We start from the raw sequence: 24,951 nt of genomic DNA on the forward strand, positions 1-24,951 counted from the left end.
TTTTACACTTGGTGCTGCAGTAGTACGTTTTTTTAAAGTTAGTATTTTAAATGTTACTTTTACCACTTTTATTGCTTTGTCTGTAAAATCCCCGGAAAAAAAGAGGAACAAAGATTCTGTAGACGTCAACTTTTTATTTGAAAAATACATTAGTAGGCGAACTTGGCCACAATGATCAGTCATTTAATGTTTTATAATTTAATTTCATCAAATTAGAAGTCAGTTGAATCATTCATGAGTTTGACTGTTGCTATGGTTGTCAAAACACAAAAAGAGACAGAATCTTAGTGTGTCTTCATTCTCTCTCTCTCTTTCTCCCTCTCTTTCTCCCTCTCTCTGTCTCTTCGTTCGACTTGTCTTAAATGATTTGGGTATATTAAATGTAAATACATGAATAGCCTCAGTTGTGTATTTGCACCTGTGAGTTCCTTGTGATTTTGAATGATGCAATCGGCGTTGAATGGGAGAAACTCATCCACAAACTGTTTCTCCTCAATATAACCACAAGATGGAGCTATTTACATGTCCCAGGGACAAGGCTGACTGAGCACCGAAAATTTTTTAAAAGCATCTGCCGCGTGCCTTGAATCGTGACGAAACACTTCAACTTTTATACCTACCCAGCAGCAGATTCAGCCTTAGAGAACAATCCAGCCACTTTTTCTTTTAAACCATATTTAAGGGCTAATTTGGGTTTACATACAAATATTTAAAAAGTAAATTTCATCATGGTGAATCTTTCGTTCTAATCTGACAAGCACAGAGGAACATTTTTAATGAAGAAGGTACGCACTTAAGATTACGTAGAAAAAATACATTTATGATGTACATTCATGCCGTTTGTTTGTTTGTTTGTGTGTGTGTGTGTGTGTGTGTGTGTGTGTGAGAGAGAGAGAGTGTTTCATTATGTTCAATACATCATTTGCCTTTTTTTGAAGTTAAAAAGAAAGTGTATAGCCCTGTCTTATTCTCATCAAAGTGTAAGAATGCACCACATTGTTCTAATTACTTTTTTTGTAGCTTTTATTGGGTTTTTGTACTTTCTTAATTGAACAGTTCCTTCGCTATGTGGAGAGGCAGTAGAATAGAGTCCTGGCCGAAGTACATTCCATGTGGAGAGCAAACAGGGTTAAATAGCTTTGGGTTCATCTCAAGGACTGGTACTGAAATGACTCGTTTTTTTCTGCAACCCCAGCAAAGAGAACATTACGCTTACTTTCTTTTTGGATACTCAAATATATGTAGAGCCAATAATAGAGGCTGCGATGTACATGTACTTGTTTCAATTGGATAATGAGTAGGTGTTTGTAAGGCAGTAAAGAAAGAGTAGGCCACTGTAATTAAATCGGTTTTATTTTTCTCCCGAGACCTCAGATCATAGTGATCACCGTAGCGTTGCACACCCAACCGCTCATTAACTGCTTACTCGTCTCAGCGTCTAGTTTTTTAATTGCCTCAATAGAAATACTGGATTCTGTGGCCGAAGGACAGGGCGTGGAGGAGTTTTATGTATATTTCTTTTTTATGTAATACACTTTTTTGTGACATACTTCTCTCTGTTTCTCTCTCTCTCTCTCTCTCTGTCTTTTACATGGTTGACGCATACACTTTGACCTTTAAAATTGTTAGTGTCATTTTCACACAAATTTCCTTCCTAGCTCTAGTCAGTGGATAGTTAGCATTACTACACTTCCTAAATGTCGATTGTCGAAATGGTAGAAACTGTGACAACACAAGAGAAGCTATTTAGGTGTCTGCATCTTTGTGAAAAATCCTCAGACATGGACAGGGTGAGGTAACAGACTACAATCTCGCCATTATGGGTACAGGGCAGAAAACCTTAAACTCATGGTTGGGATGTGTCGTCTTTTGCCTGGACCACACCATGAGATGTCTGTGAAGCACAAGACTGCAGTCAGATCATGGAAATGATCATTTTGCACGGCTGCGATGCACAGCTGTCTCAGTTTTACTTCATAGTGAGTGGATGTGATTTTAAGATCGTAAAACTAGAAACAATATTAGAGGAAGTAGTAGCCAAACGTGCCTCTTTCTGAATCGCGAATTCAATATATGGGTAAAGGTTTATTTAATATCTTGTAACCAACTGCATACTGGTAATGACAAATGCAAACGCCGGGGGCCTATCCTTTCCCACACTGGTTCGGCCGAGCAATGAAACAAAAGATAATAACGCTCTTATCGCTATCTGGATCTTAATGCAGTTGGACAAAGCACATTTGTCATGTAAGGTTGAGACAGAAGTATCGGCTTCCCTCCTTATTCTGCTTCACCGTCTCTGTCTCTGTGTGTTCGGAGTTGGTTAGAACACTGATGCCTTTATGTGAATGGTTTTGTCATTTCCAACGACGGAAATGTGCCAGCTCACCATGTTGGCAAAAAGAGAAAAGGAAAGAAAAAAGAAAAAAAAACCCAAACAAAAAAGGGCAGCTATGTTGTTATATTACAGACTTTTCTTTCAGGGATATATACACAGTGCATGCCTCGTTCTGACTTCATATAAGAATAGGTTGTTAGCCTGTATTTACAGGAAACGATGTACCGTTCATATTACTGATGCTGGTGCCAAATTTAAACATGCTGTGAGCCCCAAAAAGCAACTTGACCTCACATTTCAGGGCTGAGCTGTTCAGATCCCTTTGAAGTTAATGAGAGTCCAAATCCAGCTCCCTGTACGTATGAAGAATTTTCCTTTCCAAACCTTTTCCCGGAGTAACATACTATTCTATGTAATTTTAAGTAATATGGCCCCATGTTAACCTCAGTATTTATTCGTTGGAAGGAACTGGACTTGGTATAGACATGCCATTCATTGAATATATTGTCAAGTGTACAAGGCCAACAGGTGAACTGGCATTCATGACTGTAAAAGGACTTGTAAAACATTGTAAAGCAATCAGGTTTACAATGTGTACTGATTTGTACCTGATAAGTAACCAGAAAAAAAGGGGAAAATATTCTTGTTTTGGAAAATACAACATTTGTCCAGCTGCTAGCTATGTATGGTTTTATTTTTTCTGGTCTCCTAGTTTTTAAATCAATAAGAAGTAAATCAGATCCCGAAAATGAGTTGAATTCACTTGTGCATGAAGTTCACTGTTACATTACAACCCTTAAAATTCAGTCAATGGCCACAACTTTAAGAAACAAAATTTAAAAAAAAAAGAAGAAAAAAAGACATGCAAAACTCATAAACAGATTGCCTGCAGTTAAAGCTGAATCCAGTAAAACATAAACATTTTACAATCCTGTAAAATAAAACCATTATCATTGAACAGTCAGCTGTCTCACACGTAAAAATCCTGACAGGAGCATAATACCTCTGCACAACATGACCTTTTGGTCACACATTTAAATTTCATTTAAATTTGAAACATAAATCAATGAGGCATGTTTGGTAGTGTCAGATCATCTGCTTAAGCACATTCAAACTTTGAACATTTTCTTGATCACTATGCTATTTGTACAGCCAAGGGTTTTTTTTTTGTCGTGTATTTCAGCCCTACAGGGAAAAAAACCCACAGAAGTAGCTCTTAATGAACTTCCATTTTTCTTTTGGTGCTTGTAGCAACAAAGATTACATGAATGGAGTGTTTTTTCACTAGCACAGCTGACAACAAAAACTACCTCTGTTTGTTTCATTCTGTTGTGTTAACACAAATCCCTACAATCCAACAACAATAAAACCATATCTTATGAATCTAAGTAGGAATAAAAAACTGCTAATCTCCCTTTTATGTTCCTATCAAGACCAGCGTTGTCCTTTGAACTGAAATAACTTGTTACAGTTTGAAACATTTTTATGATACTATCACGGTTACTCATGATCAGCTAGGTGATACCTCAGTCCTTATTGCTACGTGGTAAATGACTGAGAGAGTGAATTATTCACTGCATATTTGAATTTTTGACACATTTCAGGCAACACACAGGGCCAGATTTAGTTAGGATCGACCACTGCAAATGCGTCTAACATCTGAAAATCTAAAAGTATATATATATATATATATATATACATATATATATATATATACTTTTAGATTTCAAGATCAGCTGAAATAAATAAAACATAAATCAATGCTGAATGACACACTATTTAAACATCAAAGGCTGATATTGCTCAGTAAATCTGGCCCTCAGTATTCTGGGCTAAAAGGCCTAAATTCACACAAGGCTATAGCCTGCAAACTATGGTGTTTGTCTTTTTTTCAGTGCTGCAGCTTCTTTCTGCTGAGGCCCACAAAGCAGGAAAAAAGAGTGCAGTGAACTGTGCGTTTCCAGAGGGTTTGGTTGTCAGTCCCTCACACTCCAGTGCGGTTAGCCCACGAAGGGAAAGTGTCCAGGTGGAACATGGCTCTCCCCCAGGTGTTGATGGCCAGAGAAATGCACAAAATTCCTATGATATTCATCATAATGCCAGTCTTTGCCTGGGAGAGAAAAGGACACTGTATAGTCAAATGGCTCTTAAAACACACACGCACACACACACATGCAAGCATGCACGCACACACACACACACACATGCACATGCACACACACGCACGCGCACACACACACACACACACACACACGCACGCACACACACAGAGAAACATACATGCACACATTTTGATAAGGACTTGCAAATTAGGCTAAACTGCAATATAGTTATCTAACAGTTAGACTTAGAAGACTTTGTACCATTAACACAATACTTGACACCATCTTGATTAGTAGTAGTTTGGCAAGGGAGAGAGAGAGAGAGAGAACACAAAAATAACAACAATGAAAACCCCAGAATTTTTCATGTGGATTTGGACAGTAATGCCCAAAATTTAATCCTCTTCTTTGACTATTTTCTGAACAAAACTACAAACTGAATTGCCAGGAGACTCACCATGTCTGAAACCTTGAGGTAGCCATAGGAGAACACAATGGCATTGGGAGGTGTTGCCACAGGAAGCATGAAAGCAAACGAAGTACTAAGAGTACAAGGCACCATGATATAAAGGGGGTTGACTCCAATGGACTGCGACTGGAACACACAGAAAACACATAGGGCTTGAATTTGTCTGTCAGTGGGCTTTAGGTCATTTCAACATTTCTAATTCTTTCATGTCATGCAGCTGAATCGTAACCCATGGATCTAAACACTTGTTCTTGGAGTTCCAAACGTAATTAAGTTGTAATTCTTGACGGTGACAAAGCTAGACTGACTCACATCTGCGTGGATGTTGCCCTTTCACAGCTGTGGCAAAAAACCCACAAAAGTCGATAAAATGTTTTTTAAAAGTAGCTGACACGTCATGGATTTCACTCTTCTCATGTGTTTTTACAATTTGTTACTTCCCAATAAGTACAGGTACGACTACTTTTCTTTTCCTTTTTTTTTTTGGTGCCATTATCAGCGGAAACACAACCAAGTTTTCTTCAGTGTTCAACTGTCCAAGGTTATCTTGCTAAACAACTTGTTATATATGTTTACGATACGTTCAAATTGGCAGGCACTGCTTTAAAGATAAAGGGATAGAAATAAGCTGTAAAACTACAATTGGCTATTGTCTTTTATTTAAAAAACAATTATATAAGTGATTATATGACTTTACAGTTTTACCAATGTTCTCCAAAGGTATGTAAAAAGAAAATATTCTCTTTTTTTCTCCTCACTCTTCACTTTTTCTCCTCAGCTTTTTTTTCTCCCTCTTTCCCTGTTGTTCTCTGCACTCTCCTGCCTGCTCCCCCATTCTTAGTTTTGACTGATAGATCTTCTCCTCAATTCTCCTGCTTTCCACTTTCAAAGTCCCATTGTGGAGTCCTATTGGTAAAGGAATGGTAGGGGAAATGCTGCAACTTGTAAGTATCTGAATGGGATGGCTGGAGTATCAGTGAACAGAGAGAGAGAGAGAGAGAGAGAGAGGGAGGGAGGGAAACTGAATTGTTGTGTTTGAGAGCTTGGCACATGAGGGGTAGAGGCCCTTGAAAAGGGGAATTCATTGAAATTTAGCCTGACTGAATGGACAGTCTAGTTTGTGAATCTAGGGCAATTTAGTACCGGGCGGTGTTTCAATGCCTGTCTCTCATTGGCAAGCAGAGAACTCACTTAGGAAACAGACAGGGGAATGTCTAACATCAGTGAACTGCAAGCATCCTTTATTGATGTGTACTGGATAACATTTGTAAACTGGACGTTGTTTTAAGATAAGGAAGGAATCTGACCTTATTCGGCTCTGGATAAAGTCAACAGGTGCAACAAAAAATAAACATATAGGACCTACTTGTATTGCATAATCATTCGAGCGTGGAAGTTTTGACGTAAGTCTTACCATGGAGGCGAGGACAGGAAGGAAGAGTGTGGCAGTCGCCACGTTGCTCGTACACTCGGTAAATGTGGCGATGAGGAGGCATAAAATAATGGCTATGGCCCAGGGTGGGATGGTGTGCAAGGGTGTCAGCTGGTTACCCAGCCATTCAGACAGACCTGAGTCCTACACACACACACACACACACAAACACACACACACACACACACACACACATATGCACGTGCGTGCGCACACACGCACATACACATGCACACAAAACATGTAGGGTGAGTGTCAATTGAACACAAATGTTGTCATGCTCTGATTTGATGAATGAAGTGCTGTTAACTCTACCTCACTTCCTTTGGCCAAAGCAAAACCTCCCCCTAATAGCAGCACTACGTTCCATGGCATTTTCTTGTGAGTAACCTTCCAGGTGAGTAGAGCTGGTGTTTTGGCAGCAGGAGGCTGGGGCTCTGTTGCAGACAAAAAGTTGGAAATTATTATGACACACGCCGGCAATCGGAGCAGTCTGTAAAGCTGATACTGATGTAATACTTGGTGTGTACACATATTATTTTTCATCAAAGAAAATTTTTCATTAAATGCCCAGTTGAGCATTAAACGTGTATCTTACCTAAATCTACACTCTGACGATGCCAGAGACAGAGTTTTGGTGGTTTGGAAGGCAATATGAAAAGGAGAACAGCAATAAAAACCGCCACTGTGGCATCTGTCACATACCTAAAGGTGTGAGAATTGACAATTAAAATCCTAAAAATCGTCATATTTTTCTTTCTATCCCCCATATCTGTGATCAGATAAAGTCAATACAAGACGTTGTATACACTGGGGTTAGTTTTATTGCCCTAATTTTCATTTAAATTTTGCTTAGTCATAGAACATGCTGTCTGTAATTTTTGCTTGGTCTACAGTTTGGAGAAATGTACCACAAAACAGCAGGGGTTTAAGACATACTCTTCATTTGAGTTGAATATATATGTAGCCCAGCCCGCCATGAAACCAGGGTCTCTGGTGAACCACAAGACCACAAGCAGAACAAAGAGGGCCAAGACACTCAGCTCTCCAAAGCACATGGGCCCCAGCAGACGATGCTGCTCCCGGATCACGTTGTAAGCGGCTAGGTCCTTCTCTGTCTTTATCGAACCGCAACCCCAAGTCTTCCTGAGGCTGGGGTAAAAAAAAAAAAAAAAGAATGTGTTTGAGGTGTGTGATGTAGGAATATGAGGAATGAGAGATTTGGTGGGAGAAAAAAAAGAAAAAGAAACACAAGCGGAATACTCACTTGAATCCCATGAAAACGAACTGAAGCCAGAGCCAAGACAGTGCCAACATGATGATCATGTTCGGAAAGGCGAAGCCAAACCAAGAGGCAAAGTTAATGACATCATCGTTTTCAGGAAACAACCTATGCAATAAAGAAAGAAAGAAAGAAAATAGTAAAAACAAACAGCTATTTATACAAGTCCTGTTGAAATAATCAAAGCTGTGTGGATTTGTATGACATTATTTTCTTCCTTTGAATAATACCCACTGGCTCATTTGACCTTTGAGGACCAGGTTGGGCCCAGTGCCTGTGAGAGTAGCCGTCCCTCCAATGCTGGCAGCGTAGCACACACACAGAGTCAATCCCTTACAGATCTGCCTTTTCTCCTGAGCTTCCTGGCATCTCGCAGCCTCCACAGAGACATCTAAGCCGTTCACCACCACTAGGGAGAGAGAAACAGAGACAGGGAGAGAGGGGGCGCGAGAGAGAGCGAGAGAGAGAGACAGGGAGAGAAGAGAGAAGCTTAAGGGACAGACGTGAAGAACTATGGCGCTCAGAAAAATCTCATCTCTAACACATCTGAAATACATTTAAAGTTGAGCGACACATCTCCCAGCCTGACTCCCATTCATGTTCTTCACGGAAGGTACGGTATGTGGTCTCACTGTTTACCTTGGGCCTCTTTTTCATTGCCTGACTGCGAGGTGTACTCGGCCTCTGGTGTTTGACTCTTGTCCTCCTTGCTGTGGATCTCAGGAATCTCTGCCTCATCACTGTTCAGCTGTTCCAGCACAGCCTGAACAATTGGTACCATCATGGCAGTGGTGGCAGTGTTACTGATCCACATGGACAGAAAAGCAGTCACTCCCATAAAGCCGAGCATGAGGCTGTGGTCAGAACAGAGAGGAGCACCGGTCTGAGAGCCACGCAGATGAAGCACACGCACATTATCACAAAAGGGTTGATTTTGAAGGGAAAACGCATCGGGGAAAATGAGATGTAAGGTCAAGTAACGCAATGTGTACACTCAGGCTTGGGTCAAAGTAACATCAAAGGCTGTGTATTACTCGATTTGTGCGGTTTATCAGCATTTATTTTTCCATATGTGTGGCCTTACGTGACCAAAGTCTGACTAGCGCAGATACTCACAGAGCTGGCCGCACACCAACCATTAGCAAAACCCTGAGAGCTATTCGCTTGTGTAAGTTCCAGTGTTCTACCGCCACAGCAAACATGAGTCCACCCACAAACAGCATGTTGGTGTCCTTCAGATACTGCATGCACACCTTGGTACATCAAGAGAATGGAATAATACAGACCTTTAAAAGTGCATCTATTATTTTCCCTCTACTAATTTTAATCTGTTATATTGTTAATTTGACTATTTTTTAACTGTTCAGTTGCAGCTGTACGCACTGTAATGCAAACATCCACATCATATTTTTTACTACATTTTTTCACTGGGTTAAATGAACTTCTTTTTAGTACTTGTCTAAAAGGGAACTGCAAAAATTAATAAATTAAAAACTGTAAGTTGGTTTATAAGAGACATACAGTTTCAAATAACTAAAATGTGAACATATTGAGCATTTTTGTGGACAAACATGTGCTCATTTGAAAGCATTTGTGAGTGTGTCTGTAGCTGTTCAATGGGTAGTCGTATTCCTATGGCGTTATAAGACCCAGTAAGGCAATCTATTGTAAAGACTTGTATATAGTAAAGCACTATGTTTAGTAAGCAAGTATACACTAAAAGCCTGCAGACCCGACTCACTGCAGAACTTTGTTCAGTGGTTTGTTTCTAGGATTAAACCTATCACAGCACCTCAAACAGCTGTAATTTTTAACCCACTGTTTATTTGTCATGTGATAAACAGAAAATCCAATCATCTGTTTTTCAAAACCAATAATGGAAATCCACCCAAATCAATGAATAAATGGGAGAGGTGGGGTGGACGAGGGCCAAACAGGAGCAAGAGTCATACTATGTTTAGGGAATAATTAATTTATGTCCTAAGGATCATTTATAAAAGATTAAATATAAAACGTTGACAACTCCAAACCGTTCAAAGTGCAGTGTCTCACGCACGTGTTTTCCCCAACATCGATCAATAATGACCCAAAGAGGGTTTTGTTTTCTTTTTTACAGCATTCTGTAGAGTGGGGTGCGTACCTCTTTGGACGGCATGATCCCAAACAGGGGGAAGAGAATAACAGGTAGTAAGGCTGTGATAGCCAGTGGAAGGGCCTCTGTGCACCAATACACAGCCATCAGAGCAATCACATACGCACAGTTGGCCTCCTGGTATGGGACAACAGAACATAGTCATAAAATCTCAACAAAACTCAGCACAGAAAAAAGGAAGAAGAGGCATTTTTGAAAGAAAATACTAAAAAAAAAAAAAAAAAGTTTCACAGACAATAAAACTGCATAACTGGTCCAGGAATGAATTTTGAGAAATCCCTTTTTAATGGAATTCTTGGAGAAGAGGAAAATAGCATGCTGCAACGCGATTGTAAACATTACTAGCTGTGTTTGGAGTAAAGTTTGATCTTCATGGTATGTCAAGACATGTATTGATAACCATAAAGGTTTTCAGACAGTGTGTATCGTAAATCCGACTTCTAACTGTCCCAACTCTCAGCTTTCTAGATAATACTGGTTTAAGGACAATGAAAGGGTTTAAACATACATTTCCCACGATTGCGCACTGACATAAAACAACTGGTTAAAAGGTTAAAACAACATGTGTGAAGCCTGAACCATGGTTACACGACAACACGCCAACGCCAGGGCATCGTCACATTCCCATGTAAATTACAACACTCTACAACAGATCTCATGTTTAAGATATAAAACAGGTGCAGAGGTAAAAAAAACAAAAAAAAAAAACCCAAAACGCTCCATGAAGTAGGTTTCTGCATATGTTTGTTTCAATAATAAGATGTTTAGTAATGGAAACTGTGTTATACTCAAGATTTTAAAAACCTTTAATACAGCTTACGATGTCTCAGTGGTAGGGACTGAATCCGCTATAAGGCACCAAACTGATTGTAGCATTCTTTCAGTTAAGACAGATCAAATCAAATCAAAATTTACATACCGATGTGCCGATGACCAGTGGCAAAGGGAGAAATACTAAAGGTGTCAGGAAAATAATTAAGCCATCTTTCAAGTTCCACAGGACTCTCAGTAAGGGTGACATCTTTCACATCAACTGCAAAGAAAACTTGCGAGAGAAACTAGCGCGGTTGGACAAGTCCTTATACAGGGTGGGGGAGAGACGGAGCGAGAGAAAGAGGCAGAGAGAGAGAGAGAGAGAGATCTTTAGAGTTTGGAAGAAGGATTGTGATGTTAATTACACAATCAAACGTGTTTGCTCAGCTTACAGCGTTATGCTCTTACACGCACACACTTTCAATGAGTGCATTTTCACAGTCTTCTTCGGATCAGCATATTGCCTAATTTCAGAGATAAAATTGCCAGTGACGGTACTATTGCACATCGGAAAAATAGGCTTTTTCGGGGGATTGAAGGGTTGGGTGAGGGTTTGGATGCTTGTGTCATAGCAATTTCTCTCTTAATCATCAGTTTTTCTTTCCCAATCATCAGTGTGAATGAATATTAAGTGGTTACAGTCTGGAAATCAAAATAAAGAAGTAAAATATTCTTTAATAGGACGCACAAAACAAGTGCCAACACAAACACTTGCACAAAACACGTGAAAAATTGGCAAAAATGCACTCATAGGATTTGCCTGTACCGATCAAGGAAATCACATTTCTTAGCAATCCTGGGATTCCAATTCCATTGAACGGACAGTTAAGAGAACGTGTATATTCCGTAATCTGGTGCCCTCTCTTGGTTAAAGAGTAGCCAAACAGTGCAGACTACTTAGTTCGCTTTCTGCATGCTTAAACAGGACAGAGAATGTGTTAAATACGCATCCATCAGCATTTAACATATATTTTATATTTCCGTGTTATAGATTTCATTCTCATAACACATACTGGAATAATTTACGTTATGCAAAACAGTGACCCCAGACTCCGTCGTGAATGTGTAGCTTATTTAATGAATGAAATGGTTAGTGCGTGAAAGGCCTATTTTTTTCCCCTAGCGCACAGGCACAAGAAATTCTAACGCTCAAGCAGAAGGCGTAAACTTGCTCAGTGAACATCCGCAATCATTGAAAAAACAGTACTTGTGTTGTTATTATTATTATTTTTATTTTTATTATTATTACCATTATTATTATTATTATTATTATTATTATTATTATATATCTTTAATTGTTGTTGTTGTTATTGTTGTTGTTGTCCTTGTTCATCTTTTTGTTGTTCTTGTTGTTGTCGACGTTATTACTGCCATCCTTCTTTGTCGCAGAACTATTCAACAGTTTTATGAAAGCGAAACTGTTAAATATAACTGGACGTAAAAACTGCCTCAGGATATCAAAAAAGTCTCCTCGGAAAACATTGTCGACAAAATTCACAGATTTTCTCAAACAATTTTGATTTTGTCACATGATAGGAAATAAATTTCCCGTTTGGGGAACAGTATACGCGCGCGTAAAATCACTGATGTCTAATATATATGTAGATATTACTACGTGATATGTTCGGACTTTGACCAGTCACTTTGTTAGCAAGATCTTATAACCTGCACAAACTTGCATCCTCTTGCGCACGTAGAGCGGTGTAAGTCACGTGAGTTTCCTGACATAGCATCATGGCTGCCATCAGAACAAAATACAGTTGACTTCCCTTTCCCTGAAGTCCTTTCCTGATCAGTTTTATGCGCTTTTACTTTCAGTGCGGGATCTCCGTATTTGGATTCATTTTTATACATTTATGCATCCTGAAAAACATGGAGGTTGGCGTTGAGTGAGTAACTGTTCTGTGCAAAGACCAAAGATAACGCTAGAGAGAACTCCTAGCTAGCAAGTTAGCTAGTTAGTTTTTTTTTCTAACTATACCTTAGATGTTATTCATTCGTGTTGAGCTCTTAGTGAATTGTTGTACAATAACATTGGTTACGTCTGTCAATCATGTTATCTGTTTAACCTGCTCAAGACATATATCATGTATCATTGTCAGAAGTATGATTTGTTTACTGTCACCACTCTTAGCCAGTAAAGCCTATTAAAGACAGTTGTCACGCTTCACTTGGCTGAAAACTTCCTTATTCCCCCCATCTTCGGATGCTTTTTCAGTCGTGTGGCCAATAGGTGGTTTTGAAGTTACGCATAGGTCAGTCTATGTGTTGATATGATGTTGAGTTCTAACGAGTTGCAGTTGTTCCCTTCGAGCGCCATTGAGTTATAGAAACATTGTTACTATTTTTGTTCTTTCTCCCTCCTGATTCACGTGGTGCATGTCAGTTGATTATATAACGTTTTAGCCGCAGGCACACTAGTTCTGTTACCTTAGTTAAAGCTTTATCAAGATGGTCAGTTATTCAAAGCTATCCTTTCTACATTTAGTTAAGAATGTCTTGTTGCTTTTGCTCGCAGCGTTCAGATTACGACGTCTTTATGTTGTAATTAATAAACTGAGGTGCGTCAGAACGGAATTGTATTATTTTCATTCTGCAAACACCATGTGATGGTGGCAGAAGTGAACATTAACAACAGTTTGTTTGTGTTTTCATATGTGTTTTCAGAAAAAGTGGATGATTGCAAATTGAACCTTTGCCGAATTGCCATCCAACCTCCCATGGGGGTGTAAGAGAACCTTAAGGTTCCTCTCATGAAAGGGTCGAGTGAAACCTCTGGATCTTGACCGTGAGTCACTTTAGTCAAAGCCTGAAAAGGTGCCATGGAGTGGCTAACATTAGCTTTGGAGAGGGACCTGGGAATAGACCAGCGACAGACTGGAGCTGGACCACGACCTCATGAAGTGGTAGCCCTAGTCCCAACCCGGTGGCTGATGGGGCTGAGAGAGAGGAAAGTTACTCGCTGTGCAAGATATGATGGTGTCGGCGAGGGAGAAATTCGGACGTTCCTTCAGCGCTCTCAGGTTAAGTTGCCTCCTGGTTGGACTCGTGTATGCATCCAGGGTTTGAGGAAAAACAGGTTGGCATACCATCTGGCTAGAGAGTCCGGGAGCCCAGGGGAGGGACTGTCCCAGGCCTCCTTCATGAGAATGATGCAGGTTGTATCTCAGTGCAATAACAGGTAAGGCATTTTGTGCAGATCTTGGTTGAAACACAGTACACTGTCAGAGTTTGACGAATGATTAGTTTATTTGGTTGTACTCTTAGCTGGCTTTAAATAAGGTCTTCCTGCCAAGACTTTTATTTGAATGTGTACATTGTTCCATAAGCATTGCAGTGTTCTAAGAATCATAGTTACCCTGGATTTTTAGGTATGGAAATTTAATAGCCCAAACTCAAAAGGTTATCCTAAATTTTGGTGATTCTCTGGTTTGTTAAGTCATAGAAAGGTTAAATTAAACAGACATTTATTAGAAGGTGCTGAAGAGAAATTTTAGACATAACAGGGAAAAGACTGGTAACTGTCTGAAGGTTTAAAGTGATAATGATGACTGCAGTAAGCATATTGTAAGTTTTCATTGGAACACATGTAATTGCAAAACATTTTCAGTTGTCCTGTGACTCTACTATGGTTGTCTACAGCTTATTTTTTAGTTTGTGTAAATTGTTTCTTGCTACCTAAATGTACTGAAATAACACATTATTTTTGGAGCATGGATGTAAGAAAATATATAATTGATAGGGCAGAAAAAGCAATTTCAACTGTTTTATATCAAGTTTCTGTTCGTTTTCAAGCTCACTTATGATTTTGTTACAGGAATCTTTGGCATGAGGCTTACCTTAAATATGTACAGCCTTATGCAGGGGCCATAGAACAAACACCGGTGCTAGCTCTTGATGCTGTTCGCCACGCCTTGCAGAAGCTCTTTGGCACCACTTTCATGTCCACTGACCGAGCATCACCATCCCTTTCCCCAGCCAGGGATAAAGAGAAAGAAAGCACTTTCCCACCCATCAACTCAGCTCCCAAACAGAACATGGATAGTCTCTGTCCAAATGTGGTGCCTGCTGAATGTTTGCTGGAATCAGGGGAAGTGTTGTATGTTGTTCTCCCGTACACGCAGTACTCTCTTCATGACATTGTTACCTACAGCCCAGCTAAGCTTGCCAACAGCAATGCCAAAGTATTGTTCATTCTGTACCAGCTCCTGACAGCAATGCACGCATGTCAGGAATCAGGACTATCTTGTGGAGAGCTCTCCTTGCAGGATGTAGCAGTGGATGAACAGCTCTGCAGTCGCCTGAAGGTCAATCTGGCTCATTATGAGGATTTAGGGGAGGACAGAGCAGTAGTGAGTAACATGACAGGGGAACAAGTGCCAAGAAGTATTAGAGGGAAAGACATTTCAGGTATTAGCAGAGACCACAACGGACCACTTTGCAAGGATTGTCGCAGTGAGCTCAAGTGTCTGGTTTTGGACTGGGTTCATGGTCGAGTTAGTAACTTTCGCTACCTGATGGAATTAAACCGTTTGGCTGGAAGACGGGAAGGAGACCCCAACTATCACCCAGTTTTACCCTGGGTGGTGGACTTCACCGTGCCGTATGGGAGGTTCCGTGATCTCAAAAAGTCCAAGTTTCGTCTGAATAAAGGTGACAAACAACTGGATTTCACATATGAAATGACCAAAGAGGCTCTTGCAGTTGCTAATGGAGGTGCGGGAAACAATTTTGCAGCAGACCTCAGTGGACCTGTTGGTGCTGGTGGGTCAGGGCCGTCAGATCACCTCCATGTTCCGCATCATATCTCGGACGTGTTGTCTGACATCACCTATTATGTCTACAAGGCTAGACAAACTCCAAAATCTGTACTATGTAGCCACGTTCGTTCCCAGTGGGAACCTAATGAATACCCAGCTAGCATGGAACGCATTCAGAGTTGGACTCCAGATGAATGCATACCAGAATTCTACACAGATCCTTCCATATTTCGCTCTATTCACCCAGACATGCCTGACCTGGATATACCCTCTTGGTGTAACTCCTATGAGGATTTTGTGGCAGCGCATAGGCGCCTCCTAGAGAGCCGTGAGGTGTCTCAGCAGCTACACCACTGGATTGACTTGACATTTGGCTATAAGCTTTCAGGTAAAGAAGCTATTAAGGCAAAGAATGTGTGCTTACACTTGGTGGATAACCACACCCATTTAACCAGCTATGGAGTGGTTCAACTCTTTGACCAGCCCCATCCGCCCCGGCTTGCACCATATCAGTATTCCCCACCTGAGCCCCCGTCCGTGGGTCCTATGAGCGTGTCCTCTTGGCAAAGTCCACCACTTGAAGCTATAATGGAAGGTGTGGATGGAATGGTTCAGGAGGCAACTGGATGTGAATCTAGTGGCTGGACAGTGCTTGACAGGGATGAAGAACTTGAGCAGGGCATGGAGGCTTTGGACTCATTAGGTGCTTCTAATGTGGTTCCAGCCACAATATCCTCCTCTATCCCATTGCCCACAGCTAGCACTGCAGGAGGGAAGACCAGTGGGGAGCACCCAACTTTAACTGTGTCGCCATCCTCTGGATCTTTCCCAGGTGAAGGATCTGTTAGTGCTGCAAATGCCCTGGGACCAGGAATAAGAAATTCCATGCTACAGAGAGGAGGCCCTGCCAACAAAAAACATGGTGAAGGTAGTCTTAGTACTTCCTCCACAGAGCACTTCAAGATAAACTTGCCAGATGGATTCTTTCTGTTACAACCACTGGAAGAACTGGAGAAGCTTAATAACTTCTTGGTGAAGGGCTTACATGCTGAAATTCAGCAAACAGCGTCAAGTGACAAGGACAGTAAAGAATCAGGAGCATTACAAAGAGCAACTCTATCTTTCACAGATCTCTTTCAGAGAGACATGCAAGCCTTGGGAATCCTCATTGCGGAGATTTTTATCTCCTCTAAAATGCGTGGTGTAAAACTAGGTGCGCCTCTAAATGACCGCTTTCAGACAGTTATGAAGCTTTGCTCTGCCAATTTCCGTGATATTCCACTACCACTCCACCACGCTCTAGAGACCCTCCTTCGGTTCCACAAGCACTCCTCTACTACATCAGATATAACAACAGTGCACGGCCTCCCTCCACCATTAATTTTCAAATACGACCCAATATACGAGGGCCTTCCGCCTCCAAGTCCTTGGCAACTGCTGAGTACCACCCTTTCTCCTTTTCCATTTCCAGCATATTTCCCTACACTGCATCGCTTTATTTTCTGTTACCACTCTAAGATGGAGTCCATTAGCAGCATTCAGGGTCGTGACATCATTTTCCATTTGTGGCAGCAACTAGAGACACTTTTGCAGGATGACATCACCATGGAAGGGCTGGAGATTCTTCTACCTTTTGTACTTGCTTTAATGCGAGATGAGACCACTGCGGTGTACGCTGCCTGGTACCTGTTTGAACCAATCTCCAGAGTCCTTGGGCCACGCAATGCCTCTAAATACTTACTTAAGCCCCTAGTCAATGTGTATGAAAACCCCTGCTGCCTTCGTGGACGTTTCTACCTCTACACAGACTGCTTTGTCTTGCAGCTTATTGTACGGCTTGGCTTACAGGCTTTCCTCTCCAGCCTTTTACCACACGTGCTACAAGTCATCACTGGCTTCGAGAGCTGCAACACAGGCACAGGGTCTGAATGGGAGGGCCTCAAAGTCCTAAGGGGTGGTACCAGCGGCTTGGGAGAAGAGGAAGAGGACTTTGAGTGTGGAAATGGTGGACCGTCTTCGGTGACAACAAGTGGTAAGGTTGGAGGAGGTGGTGGTGGTGGTAGTGGAGGTGTGGGGGTTGTTGCTGAACCAGGACTACTGGATTACTCTTCAGGTATCAGTCTTAATGACCAAGTGTTTCTGTCTGATGCCGAGGACTTCCAGAGTGGTTTCTATGTGAACAATGGAACATCTGGAGTTGGGAAGCAACAGAACCAAAACTCAGCAAGCAAAGACCAAGACCAGGAATCTCTCAGTGTCGGGAAACTGAGTGACAAGAGCAGTGCCAGTGAAGTTTCTATTGGAGATGGAGACTCAACCAAGGACCGGGCTAGTTTAAGGTCTGCTGACAGCAGCCAGGACCTAAAGCAGGCCAGTGATGGTGAAGATGGAGGGGAACTGGAGGATGAGGAAGAAACTGTGGAGAACAAGGAGAGCACAGTGCACAGAGCCCCAAGTCTTGAGCTTACTCTGTCTGGCTGCACAGAGGAGTCAGAGGCCACTGTGACCACGCTTGAAGGGGATTTCTTAAATGGAATTGAGCAAGGGGAAGCAGAGAAAGATGAGCATGATCCCTCAGAGAACTCAGCTGAGAAGGAGCACAAGATTCTGTTAGGTAGGTCTGACTGATGTAATGTCGCTATGTAGACCTGATATTGCATTTTGGGCATGATTATGGGTATGGAAAGTTTTGTCACAAGAATAAGAGCACAGTTTTTTGTCTATAAGATGTATTTTAGCAAAAGAGTCTATATCTTGGGTTTTAAGTCCCCCCTTATCATAACTCTGAGAAGACATTGTAATAATTTTAAAGATAACACCATTTGTTTGGACAGAGATAATGGTGTGAACAATCTAATCGCGGGGACGTCAGGGGAGTAGTTCATCTTTTTGCCTTAGTGTGAATGACTTTGTTAAATTGCTTTTTGTTTCTGAAGACACTGTTTGCAAGACTGTTAGATGGCTGTCAGCAAAACTTGGACCTACAGTAACATCTCGGTATATAGCTAGAAACCTGCTGCGTCTGCTTACAACGTGCTATGTTGGTAAGTGCTGTTTAAATAATAGTACTATAATTACAGTAATCACAGCAAAATGGTTCTATAGTTCATCAATGACTTAATTTTGCTTTGTATTCATCAGAGCCCGCACAGATGGCTTTGATTTCTAATGCTATACCATCGCTGATTGATTGTTATTTTGCACGTGTGGTGTGACACATGTATTAATGTGATTCTGTGTCTTACATAAGGCCCAGATAAACACCAGTTTGTGCCGTCTGCGACTGAGGAGAGCAGCCTGGAGAGTGTTGGAAGTGTGTACGAGAAGAAACCAGTTGTCGGAGACCAGACAGCACGGCCAGTTCTGGACTGTCTTATCTACATAGCTCACCTTTACGGAGAGCCTGTTCTGACCTATCAGTACTTGCCTTACATTGGTTACCTGGTAGGACTTTTTCATTTAGATCAGAATTGCGTCTTGTTAAGACTCTGGATAGACATCTATTTAAATCCATTTAATGACTGATTTAGGATCAAATAAACCTTTGAACAAGTGAACTGGATTATTTTTTTAATATAAGTAGTTAGGCAGTTGGGGCAGTTTACATAAACAGAATCTGATGAAACTGCTGCTGTTTTGAGTTATTGAGTTAACTGTAAAATTATCTATGTCTTTAATTTCAAAAATATTATTCACAAATCTGGTCTGGGATACTGAAAAATCGACCAGTAAGGCAAAAGAGAACTGTGTAAGTCGGTTAGTGTCTTTCTGCTGGTGGTTGTTTGTTTGTTTGATGGATTGGATGTGCCCCCAAATATAATTGATCTAACAGTGTCTACTTTATCCATCCTCGCATCTCTCAGGTCTCTCCTCCATCGTCCTGCCGTCTGAATACGCGTAAAGAGGCAGGTCTGCTCGGGGCAGTGGTGCTAATGCAGAAGATTATAGTGTTCCTGTCGGACACTACTCTAATGGACATGCTGATGAAGATCAATCAGGATGTGCTCCTACCATTGCTAGACCTACTGACCTCTTCTAAGATGGGGTAAAGCTTCTCATCTAAGTATTTCACTTTTCTTCATCTTCACATCATGGCCAAATTTCTGCAATCTTCGAGTGTTACAGACCTTGACAAAAATTACTCCCTACTCTGCTCTATCTAATTAAAATAAGAACTTTGATGCTCCAACAGCCCCACGTGCTGCTGACGTGGGTTTCACTAATCGGCTTGTTCCTCTGTTCGTAGCTTTCCCAGTGGAGAGCAGACCCGTTCTGCGGTGTCTCTTAAGACTCTGAGCCTCATGGCTTTGATATGCCTTCGCATCGGGAGGGAGATGGTACAGCAGCATATGGCGGACACCTTGCAAAGGTTTTTCCAGGTTTTCTCCCTGTTGCACAGCCTGCAGAATCAGGTAAATTCAGACAGGTTTCACTGACGGATGTAATGTGCATTTATTTATTTATTTTCTTAAATTTCATCCACTCTATAACCTCAGCTAAGACAAAAGTAATTTGTAAAACGTGCATATATAAAACATTGAGGTTGTTCAGCCTCACGTCTCATGAATGATTTGAAGCATTATCCTTTTAATGTGCAGGTAAACAGTGCACCTCGCAGGGTGGTTGGAGACTGTACATACCTAGATGTTTTTACGCCTGAGGGAACAGAGATTACCTGTGAGCTAGGGGTTCTGGAGGAACTACAGGCTGTTTTCAACCCCGAAATGGCTTACGCCTCCTACATTCCCTTCTATTGTCTTATTGGTATGAGATTTAAGTTGTACTTCCTAGAGGTTTAAATTCTTAATTCTAAAACTCTAAAAACTAAATTCATTTTGTTCTCCTTGATGTATTTTTTTTCCCCTTCATCTAACACACTTCACCTTGACTCCACTAGGTGATTCTGCTATACGCAAACTGGTTCCCAACCATGAACTTGTTTGGGGGCTTGCTCAGTCATACCATGAGAGAGTAAGCCCAGTCAGCCCTGAGCCCAACCCCTCCGCAGGGGACAGAAATGACCCTTCCACCTCCTCTGTGGGCCACTCACCAGGCATGGGTCGCCAGCTTGGCCGCAGCCCCTTCCCTGCTCCCTCCTCCACATCCACTCCACTAGGCGGCGATGTTCTGCCCGAGTCAAGCACGTTCGGTAGCCACCTGGTTGGCAACCGCATCCAAGTAGCACGAGACACAGAGTCAGGCGGAAGTCCAAATTTGACTTCACTGGAGACCTGGGGACGTTCTCACCCTACTCATGCTCCTCCCACTAGCATAGCCACCTCTACGTTTACCTCCGCCTCTGCAGGTCCCTCTTTCTCCCTCTCCTCTTCCTCATGGGTGCTGGGCCCTACTCCAGAAGACAGTGCACTGAAACAGGAGCTACCGCGCAGCGAGCGATCCCTGCAGGGAAACTGGTTGGCTTACTGGCAGTATGAAATCGGCCTCAACCAGCACTCCCACTTCCACTTCCACCAGATCCGCCTGCAAAGCTTTCTGGGGCACTCTGGCACAGCCAAATGCCTGGCCCCGCTGGCAGGTGAGGACTACTTCCTGTCAGGAAGCAAGGACAAAACAGTGAAACTGTGGTCGCTTTATAACCGTGGTGACGGCACGAGGGAGGTGGAGCCCCGACTCACATATGTGAACCATCGTAAGTCTGTGTTTTATGTGGGCCAGCTGGAGGCGCTGCAGCAGGTAGTGAGCTGTGATGGAACAGTGCAGCTGTGGGACCAGTTTACAGGTAAACAAATAAGACCCCTATATTAAAAAAAAAAAATTAGATGTCTGACAGTGATATTTTGATATCTCTCGCTGAAATCTGACAGTAGTCCAGTGGTATTTTACAAATTTTGAAATTATGATAACAAGTACAGTTGCACATTTTTAAATATAATGTTTGTGCAATACTTTAAATAGAATTATAGATTAATTTTTATTTATATATTCAAATATATTCCTATTTAAATACATTTATATGTTAATTTATGTATATATGCAAATATATGTAGATGTATGTTTATTTGTGTGTATATATAGACATATACGAATGTATATGAATATATATATATATATAGATATTTGTTTATTTGAAGGGGAGAAAGGGTTTTAGATTTGACATGTAGATTTGAGTTGGTTGTCTTTTATTTAACATTTGATTCCGATCACGTTCCCAGGAAAGCAGATCCGTTCCTATGATGCTCTGGATGGGAAAAACCCAATTACAGCGGTCAGCACCATGCCTGCCCCACATTACAGTGTTGTGTTTGGCAGTGCCGACTCTGTTCTCCGCTTCATAGACCCACGACAGCCAGGGCTACAGGTATCGTCAAACCCAGACTGGAATAACAGTTTAAAAAAAAAAAAGAAAAAAAAGAAAAATCACAGAACTACTCTTGTTATCTGTATCTCATTTAACCTTGAGTTAGTCAAAATCTTCACCATCTTACCAGTAGGCTTCCAGTCACTGTTGACTGACAAGCTCTTTTCAGCAGAGTGGATTTACAGTGCTTTCTGTGTCTCCCTGTGGTTCTTGTTCGTATAAATAAACCCCATTCTGTCCTTAGCATGAGTTCCGGTTGGCCAACAGCAACATAAATGCAGGCCTGATCCGCTGCCTGGCCATCAGCCCTGGGGGGCGCACTGTGGCCGCTGGCTTCTCCTCCGGGTTTATCATGCTCCTGGATGCACGGACGGGCTTAGTGCTACGGGGCTGGCATGCCCACGAGGGAGATATTCTGCAAATGAAGGTGCGTGTGTGTGGGAGTATGTTTGTGTGTTTATGCAGGCTTGTGTGAGAGTGTGTTCATGTAGCACATATATTTTCGTTTCACATGTTTGTTACCCTTGAACATTGCAAAAACATTTTTTCGTAGACTTGTACTGGCAAGGAGTAGCAATTATGGTTAAATATTGCTGAACAGGTAGTCTTTTAGTCAACAACTTTTGGGTAGAAGTGTGGAGCTGTTATATTAATCAGCAGTACTACTGCTGAGGATTCTGTTTTCTTTATGAATATTTAACTAAATTTGGTTAATTTCAGCTGGGTGTTGTAAAGTTTTGTGTAACACTCATCCTTTAATGACATACTGAAGATAATATGTAAGATATAAGCAGAAATGGCCAATATATTTTTTATAGCTTTTAACAAAATAAGCAATGATAAAACCTGTTTTTTTTAAATAAATGAAAAGAAAAAGTTGACAAACAAGGTACCTATTAAAGCAGTCTTTCAAGAATGTTTTCAAGAAACTCTGCTTCCTACCCACTATAGTATAATTAACCACATTTTTTTTTTCAGTCTAGGCCCTACCTCTGGCAGGACAGTTGATACCACAGTCCGACTATATTAAAGTTACTACATGCAATGAGAGGATGATTTAAAAAAATGATTTTGTTTTTATGTACAACTTGTGCAACGTAACACTGGGAAATTGCTTAATTTTACTTTGTTTTTCTTTTAGAATGGTTAATAACTCAGTGGCCAATGAGAATCTGTTGTATTAGTGATTGTCAGGACAGCTTTTAAACAAACTGTTTCTCTAGAATCCATTAAACAGGTTGATCTAGTTTCACTGTGGTTTACAATGGAGGGGGGGGGGGGTGTCAGCAGGGCTTATCCAATATTGCTATAAAACCTAACAAAATAGTACTTGGTGAACAGTAATTGTTCATGTCTTAATGGGTATGTGTCAATCTGCATGTTGAGTAAAAAAAAAAAAAAAAAAAAGTCAGAGAAGGGTGCGTTCTGTTCATGTGTTGTTGCTGTTAGCATGTGGCGTCACACATCTAAGTGGGGGCGTGCAAAAGGATTTGACTCACATAACTGAAACTGGATTAAACTGTTACTGTGTAAAGGTTATCAGTCAGAATCTGATCTGCTGGGTTCTTGCAGTGTAATTCTTCACGGCAGCTCAGGTACACTCTTCACTGACTCACCTTGTTTTCTCTGCTATGAGTGGTTGTCAGTTTGTCTCTGTACCTGACTGAACACACAACACGAAAAAAAAAATTACATTTCCACCAGTGAATACCCTAGGACACCTAAACCACCTCCCTAATCTTTGCATATTACAAAATTAGTTTTTTCCCCCATTTGTTATCCATTTGCTGGTCAGATGTTAAAGGAGATAAAACCTAAATTAAACAGTTTATTTTTCACTTGATAAATTCAGCATAAAGCAGCACTTGTGAATTGAGTAAAAGGTTGGACCCAGTTGGTTTGTTCAGAAGCAGTCAACAAAGAACTGGAGCTGAACAAACTTTATTTAACCCTGATTTACAGGGTCAAGGATTCAGTCTCTGCCACTGGAGGCCCAGGTTCAGGCAAATATGAACACAGGTTACTCAACAGAAAGACTTCTACTGAGGCTCTCTGGTTCTTACAAATGACCTAGACTCTTCATTGCTGTCATATTTATTGATTGTTCGATCAGGAAACTGTTGAATGAGACACATTTCCCTGGAAACCCAGAAACCTTTCAATTGGTTCCAAAACCAACAAACACAGATGTTGTGTGAGTGTGTTTCTGTATGTGTCTGTGTTTGTCAGAGGGAGAGAAAGAGATGAGTGAGAGTGAGAGAGCAGTGTGTTCTGTCGCGATTCACAGTACGCATTTGAACTTTTTGCAGGCGGCTGAGGGGAACCTGTTGATAAGTTCATCCTCTGACCACACGATGACTGTGTGGAAAGAACTGGAGCACAAGCATCTTCACCAGTACAGAACTCCGTCCGATCCCATCCACACCTTTGACCTGTACGCTGCCCAGATTGTAGCGGGCACGGTGGGAAACAAGATTGGGGTCTACTCGATGATGGACATCTCCGCCAACCCGGCCAGTTGCACGAAACTGAGCTCTGAGAACTTCCGTGGGACCCTCACCAGCCTGGCTGTTCTACCCACCAAGAGGCTCCTTCTCCTCGGCTCTGAAAACGGCGCCATCAGACTCCTGGCATAGACAAGTTCTTAAAAAGAACAAAAAATATTGCCAGATTCTGTGATGAGTTTTTATTTTTCTTTCATAATGTGTACTAGTGTTACTTGTGCCACTTCTAAACCCTCCAAACAATTAATGGAGCAAGACTTCATTTGCCAATGAAGCAAGTGGAAAATTCTTCAAAACTTCTTTTTTTTTTTTATTATTATTATTATTTACTACATGGGAGAGTACACCTGATGTAGTTCTATAAAACTCCTACATAGAGGAATTTGCTCCTCAATCTTTGATATGTGACCTAAACTTAATATAGCAGTTGATGACCACACAATCACTTCAATATGTGATAACACAATGAAAAGATTTATAACTTTTACATTATTATTATTATTTTTTTTTAGAATTTATCTATAATACTTACATGTGCACTAGTTGCTCTTTATTAAAAAAAAAAGCAAAATCAAGTATAGAGGATTCCTATCCTTGTCTAGGTCAGATTTTGTTCTTCAGAAATCAGTGGATCAGAGGAACCGCTGAAGACGGTTCTGCTGTTCTGTTTACACTTTCCACGTACAACCGCAAGAAACACCAAAAAAAAAAGAAAAAAAGACACACTGTGAGAGTTGTGGATCCTACTTTTCCATCTCCGATATAAAATGTCAAAACATA

The 24,951-nt window shown here is 41.2% G+C and overlaps 2 protein-coding genes across 4 annotated transcripts; one reads left to right on the top strand and one right to left on the bottom strand.

Annotated features, from left to right (window-relative positions):
- Positions 1-4,053: 4,053 nt before the first annotated feature.
- On the bottom strand, positions 4,054-10,845 carry slc13a5b (solute carrier family 13 member 5b). Of its 2 annotated transcripts, none has more exons than XM_030776135.1 (12): positions 10,695-10,845; positions 9,764-9,892; positions 8,740-8,876; positions 8,263-8,477; positions 7,858-8,032; positions 7,609-7,731; positions 7,281-7,493; positions 6,950-7,046; positions 6,657-6,776; positions 6,324-6,485; positions 4,898-5,035; positions 4,054-4,448 (listed from the first exon to the last, which is right to left on the bottom strand). In XM_030776135.1, the coding sequence occupies exons 1-12, from the start codon at positions 10,794-10,796 to the stop codon at positions 4,323-4,325; spliced, it is 1,737 nt and encodes a 578-aa protein (XP_030631995.1). In that variant the 5' UTR covers positions 10,797-10,845; the 3' UTR covers positions 4,054-4,322. The 2 variants fall into 2 exon arrangements, with proteins under 2 accessions (XP_030631995.1, XP_030631994.1); XM_030776134.1 differs by having other exon boundaries at positions 6,657-6,778; positions 6,940-7,046.
- A 2,522-nt stretch (positions 10,846-13,367) lies between these two features.
- On the top strand, positions 13,368-24,499 carry wdr81 (WD repeat domain 81). 2 transcript variants are annotated; one of them, XM_030777190.1, is made up of 12 exons: positions 13,368-13,769; positions 14,406-17,410; positions 17,462-17,962; positions 18,285-18,392; positions 18,599-18,792; positions 19,212-19,393; positions 19,595-19,760; positions 19,947-20,112; positions 20,246-21,088; positions 21,522-21,667; positions 21,912-22,094; positions 23,977-24,499. In XM_030777190.1, the coding sequence occupies exons 1-12, from the start codon at positions 13,411-13,413 to the stop codon at positions 24,301-24,303; spliced, it is 6,180 nt and encodes a 2,059-aa protein (XP_030633050.1). In that variant the 5' UTR covers positions 13,368-13,410; the 3' UTR covers positions 24,304-24,499. The 2 variants fall into 2 exon arrangements, with proteins under 2 accessions (XP_030633050.1, XP_030633049.1); XM_030777189.1 differs by having other exon boundaries at positions 14,406-17,962.
- The last annotated feature ends 452 nt before the right edge of the window (positions 24,500-24,951 follow it).

This window comes from Chanos chanos, chromosome 6, assembly GCF_902362185.1.
Source record: "Chanos chanos chromosome 6, fChaCha1.1, whole genome shotgun sequence".
In the NCBI taxonomy this organism is placed as follows: domain Eukaryota; kingdom Metazoa; phylum Chordata; class Actinopteri; order Gonorynchiformes; family Chanidae; genus Chanos; species Chanos chanos.